The sequence below is a fragment of the Microtus oregoni genome, unplaced genomic scaffold (genome assembly GCF_018167655.1).
Source record: "Microtus oregoni isolate MIOR12 unplaced genomic scaffold, Mior012 000155F_ref0000269, whole genome shotgun sequence".
Classification (NCBI taxonomy): Eukaryota; Metazoa; Chordata; class Mammalia; order Rodentia; family Cricetidae; genus Microtus; species Microtus oregoni.
This window is the reverse complement of record NW_024544810.1, coordinates 226,920-232,538: the sequence shown is the minus strand read 5'-3', so window position 1 is coordinate 232,538 and position 5,619 is coordinate 226,920. Positions and strand designations below refer to the sequence as shown.

Genomic DNA, 5,619 nt, shown 5'->3' with positions numbered 1-5,619 from the left:
CCAGGCTCACATTTTGCTCATTCATTACCTTTCTTATACTTTCCAGGACCACCTGTCCAAGGGTAGCATTGCACAGAGTGGGCTAGGACCTCCTACATCAACCATTAATAAAGAAAATGCCCACAGATTTGGCTATAGGCCCATCAAATGGAGGCATTTTCTCAAATGATGTTCATTCTTCCTAGATGACCCTGGTTTATATAAGGATGACTAAATTCTAAACAACTAACTTCGTATTTCAATTATTTTATTCTATTTCCGTATTTATTTTTTTTATTCTTAATTGGTTATGACAATCAAACCCAGGACTTTGTGCACACTAAGCAAATGTTCTTCTATTGAGCTACATCCCCAGGCTTTTATTCACTTATTCTTTTAAAACCTTGCCAGGCCAAGTATCACCAATGCAATTTGTAATAGTAATGTGATAAATATATCTCAAAAGAGGAAGGATATTTTCAGATATTCAAAATGTACTGCACATTTACTGATTGTTTGCATCCTATGTGTTTCATCTTATTACCCTGCTTCTTGGCCTTACACCAAGTTTGACAATTGAATTTTGTCAAAATATGCAGTCAAGTAATTCTTTTTGGATTCTAACCTGGGTGTTTAACTATATCACTGTGGAATGTTTAAACTAAATTTTCACCTGCAGTATAGAAAAATTCACTTCCAAGAACTATTTATGTACTAATTTAGTAATCCCTGTCATCCTTTAGGGTAAATTCAGTACATCTGTCTACTAGGGGGAAAATTCTATGTATGTTCAGTGTATCAAGGAGACACAAAGCTCCCTCTGTCTAGGCTGTATCTCTACATTATCTAAGCCATGAAACGGTTAGAAAACGCCGCACCAGAAGTTTGCTTTTGAAACATAGCCCCTCACTAGATTACTAATTTGTAAAGTCCAGACCTTAACTTACCCAACAGATTTAAATTTGGACTAGTTGATCTTCCTAATACCTTAAGATTATGTCTTATATTTACTGCTTAGGTTTCTGGGGAAAATGTTTGCATGATCTGCAAACAGATGGCTTTGATTCACACTGAGATGATTTTAAAATGTTGTATAGCTGGAAACATTATTTTAATAAATTAGTTTTAAAACACCACAGGATATAGAAAATAGCTTCACTATCTGTGCCAATGATGCATTTGTAGAAGTTATTAAGGTATGTGAAAGTTGTTTGGAGGACAAAGATGGGAGCAAGATGTAATTCCTGATAAAGTAATCATCATCCAAACTTTTAGATGAGTAATTCTACTTCTATTTAATGAACATAAACTGAGAAGTCTGCCTGAAAAGGTATGTCTGTGAGACTGGCCCGAGAACAGAAAGTTTTGGACGGAAGTGCAATGCGTGGTCCTCCAAGGTAGGGGGCACAAGTCTCCAAATGACTTGATAGTATTGCTTGCTGAGTGGCTCATCTTGGCGGCCATTTTGATGTTTCCGCTGTTCAGCCACGTGCTGTTCAGCCGCGTGTCCGGCCACCTTTTGGCTTGAGGTATCGTTTTTTGGCCTCGACGTCTGACGAGGAAGTTTTCACCCTTCAGACGAAGCCATGGGTGCTGTAAAGAGTATATTTTCATTCAGAGGAAATCGTCCCGCAGAAGAACCTCAGGCTGCTGGAGATGGAGAGGCTGCTGAAGTGCAAGTGGCCGATGCCCAGGAAGAGCAGGGAGGTGAAGCGGGTGAGACGTCAGGAGTTGGCACTAGTCAGGTAGGCCGCAAGCGGAAGGCCGGTCCAGAAGGACACCTGGCAAAAGTCCCCCGGAAAAAAATGGCCCAGACTAAGTCCAGAGCCATTTTTGAGTCACTTTTCCTGAGGGGTGAGAACAGTGACATAAGGATCCGCGCATTTGAGGAGGAGTGGTGCTTGCACCGCGTCTACCTATGCCGGTCTGGGTACTTTGCTAGCATGTTCAGTGGCGCCTGGCTAGAGACAAACATGGATATAGTAGAGATGCAGATGCCTGACAAGAATATTGATTGTGAGTCTTTCTATGAGACTTTGGGCTACTTATACAGTAGTAACATAGCAATTCCTCCCAACCGAGTCATCGCCTTCTTGGCCACAGCCAGTATGCTGCAGTTGGATGAGTTAATTCTGCAGTGTGAGGAGATAATGAAGGTCTCAGTCAGTGTCGAGACTGTGTGTAGCTTTTACTACAATGCTGAGAATTACGGACTTGTGGACATCAGATACATTTGCCACCAGTGGTTCTTAGACAACCTGATGATCCGGCAAAACAGCGAACTATTGCGAGGTGTCGGTCCGGATCTCATGAAAGAGCTCATTGCTTCTTCAGATCTCTTGGTGATTGGTGTGGAGATAGATGTATACACTACACTGAAAAAGTGGATGTTCCTGCACCTGGAACCCTCATGGTCAGGATCCCAAGGAGCACTGTTGGCTGCAGCTGACTTGTACTTTGACGAGTACAAAACCAGTTCAAATGGTACCCCTTTTCTGGAAACTGATCAGGGGAGAGCCTTTGGGCCAGTGTTCCAGCAACTAAGGCTCGCTTACATCATCTGTGACCTGCCTTCAGCACGTATTATTGAACAAGATGCACTGATCCCTGCAACATGGCTGACCCCAGTATACAAAGAGCAATGGCTAATGCTTATTCAGGCAGAGCAGTCTAGGGAACTTGGGCCAGCAGAGGTCTACATGTGTGAAATCCGTGGAAACAGCATGCGGTGTGGAGGGCAACTTCATGCGGATGAGCCGTGCAGCTGGACCTGGTCTGGCTTCAACTTTGGCTGGGACTTGGTGGTGTGCTACACCAACAGGCGCGTTGTATTCCGGCGCAGTGCACTGAACAAATCCTGTGGCCTTAGTGTCAGCTTACTCTGGCAGAGAAGAGTTGTCTTTCGTCTGCGTGTGATCTCATTTGATGGGTCTGGAAACGCTGTTTTAAGGAAGGACACTGGCTATCAAGTTCTTTGCCTGAGAAGGCATCAAGAATTAGAAGTGATCGACCTAGAAGACCAAGAGCTAACTTTCCCCATGTATGTGGCATGTAACTTCCTGTACATTCCTGAAGAGCGTGGCCCTAGCCATTATGGGGAGTCAAGCAGAAGTCCAAGAAAATGAGAAGCTACTCCATCAGCTCAAGGGTTGGCAACATCCTGAAGATTCCATCTGCCTCGGTGACACTAACCAGACTTGATCATCACTGATGTTTCACTTTGCGTTTCTGTTGAAGAAAGCCCAGAAAGTTTGAGAATATCTTGGAATTAAGAAAAGTTCCTCCAGACTACCAAAACATAACAGTACAGTTACTGCGGCAGCTTATCCTGGATTGCCACCTATCAATATCTTCATAATTTCGGAGAATGCTGGGAAGATGATGGAAGGAAACTAGGAGTGAGCCTACCTGACCTACTTCTTGGTGAAACATTTTAAAAATGCATTTCTTTTAGTTTGGTTAATTAATGTTGAAAGGAATATTTTCATTTCTCTTTCAGTTATATTGAGAACTGACTCTCCTACTCACAGTTTAGTTCTTTTCTTCCTCCATTCCTCCTTCCCTCCTTCTGAGTATAGCACTTAATTTTCATGTTTTCTGTGTGGAAAAAAAAGGAACTGTTATTTTTATGTTTGTTGTTCTCAAAACTAAGAATGTGGTAATATTAACTAGACTTTACTTGCATTTTCCCAAGAAGACATTACAAAATCGATAGCACTATTTGCGTTGTAATGTTTGGGAGCAGTTTCATTTCATAGTTATATTCATCTACTAAAGTGTAAATATTTACAAGTATACACATACCATTGAGCTTCAGAAATGTTTGCTGTTGAAGTTTTATTTGGATTACAGGGTATAGCAAGTTATAGGGTGGTTTGATAGTTGGTGTGTGACTCTGAATACAACACCAAGCCCTGAAAAAAATTCTGTATTTGAAAAATATGCTCATTTTTTAAAAAGTGAGCTTATAGTTTTGTTTGCTTATTTTTAAATAGGAAGCAGAGAGAGATAACACTATATTTTATCTTATTTTTACGTGAATTTGTGGTTTTGCCGTACGTGTCAGGGTTCCCTTTAACTGGACCTGGCATGTGGGTGCTGGGAAGGAATTAAACTTGGAGCAATCAGTGCTTTTAATTCCCTAAGCCATCTTTCCAGCCACAAAATATGTTTATTTTAAAGAGCAAGAATAGTAACATAATATTTGAAAGAGGGAGACTAAGAAGAAGAAGAAGTGCTCTATGTTCTGAAGTAGGATAAACGTCTGTTCAGTAATCTAAAGAGCAAGTAGAAAGTCTTATTGTCTGAAATGGAGAGAACTGCTAGGAACAACCTTACTGGTAATTTGAAAACTGTTACCACTTTATCTCTCCTCAGATATTCTACTTCTCATTTATTGATTCTTTGTGGCTAAACAATGTAAAATAATTGAACTCTGTTAAGAATCTATTCAAATAAGTATGTACACAGAGTGTAAAAACTAACACAAGCTGAAAAAAAACCAACATTTTTAAAGTTTTACTTAGGTGAAAAGGAATTTTCCTTATGGGTTTATATTTTTCTTCCCAATTAAATTAAAATCTTTAGTCCTTGGGAAGAAATTGCTTTATTCATTTTCTTTTCTCATTAAGAAGGTTAGCCAGGTGTTGGTGTGTACACCTTTAATCCCAGCACTGGGGAGGCAGAGACAGGTGGATCTCTGAGTTTGAGGCCAGCCTGGTCTACAGAGAGAGTTCCTGGTCAGGATCCAAAGCTACTCAGAGAAACCCTGTCTTGTTAACCAAAAATAAATAAATAAAAAATAAATAAATAAATTTAAAAAAATTAAAAAATATTTGAAAGACTTTGTAGTAGTAAACTTATATACTAGTGTTTCAATAATAATTTAGTGTTGGTAATATGAAATACCTAAATGATAGATATTTCCTTATGTTCTATATACCTAGCTCTAGCTACAAATAACAAGCCTCACTTTATATTTCAAATGAAATTGCAAGCCCCTTTCTAGTTTCCAGGCCTCTATTCTCACTTACTCCTACACTGAGACAAATATACAACAGTTAGAAGCTATGATCCACATATGAGAGTGATATTTATCTTTATGAGACTTTATGAGACTTGTGTTAATGTGTTCATTTTTATAAAACTGAAAATTTGATAATTTTATTTCACTAAATAGGAAAATAAAATTCATTGTGCCTTATCTATTTATCTATTGATAGACATTGATTGGTTGACTTCATTTACTCACTGTGTTGGAAAAAAAAAGCAATAAACATAAATGTGCAAGTATTTCTGTTGTGGAAGATAGAATTCTTTGGATATATTTTTAGGAGTATTGTAGCTGAGCCATATGGTGAGGGGGGGGGGGTTATTATGAAAGTAATAAGGGGAAGAGAGGAGGCAAAAGAGTGCCGAGAAGGCATGAGCTCAGAAGATGAAAGGAGTGAGATGAGGGTAGAAGAAACCAAAACTAAATATATAAGAGAATGTCAGATTTTTATGCTAAATCAATAATTTTTAATTAAAAATATATAAAATGAAGATATAGAGAAAATAGTCTGGAGTGGACAAATCATGTTTATAAGGCTGACAGATAGCTAGGGGCAGGGAAGGGCCTGGATGCTAAAGTGGACTTTG

At 39.1% G+C, this 5,619-nt stretch overlaps 1 protein-coding gene across 1 annotated transcript; it reads left to right on the top strand.

Moving 5' to 3' along the window:
• Nucleotides 1-1,565: 1,565 nt before the first annotated feature.
• LOC121445065 (germ cell-less protein-like 1) lies at nucleotides 1,566-3,104 on the top strand. The gene has a single exon (XM_041647058.1). It carries the CDS (start codon nucleotides 1,566-1,568, stop codon nucleotides 3,102-3,104), a length of 1,539 nt encoding a protein of 512 aa, XP_041502992.1.
• The last annotated feature ends 2,515 nt before the right edge of the window (nucleotides 3,105-5,619 follow it).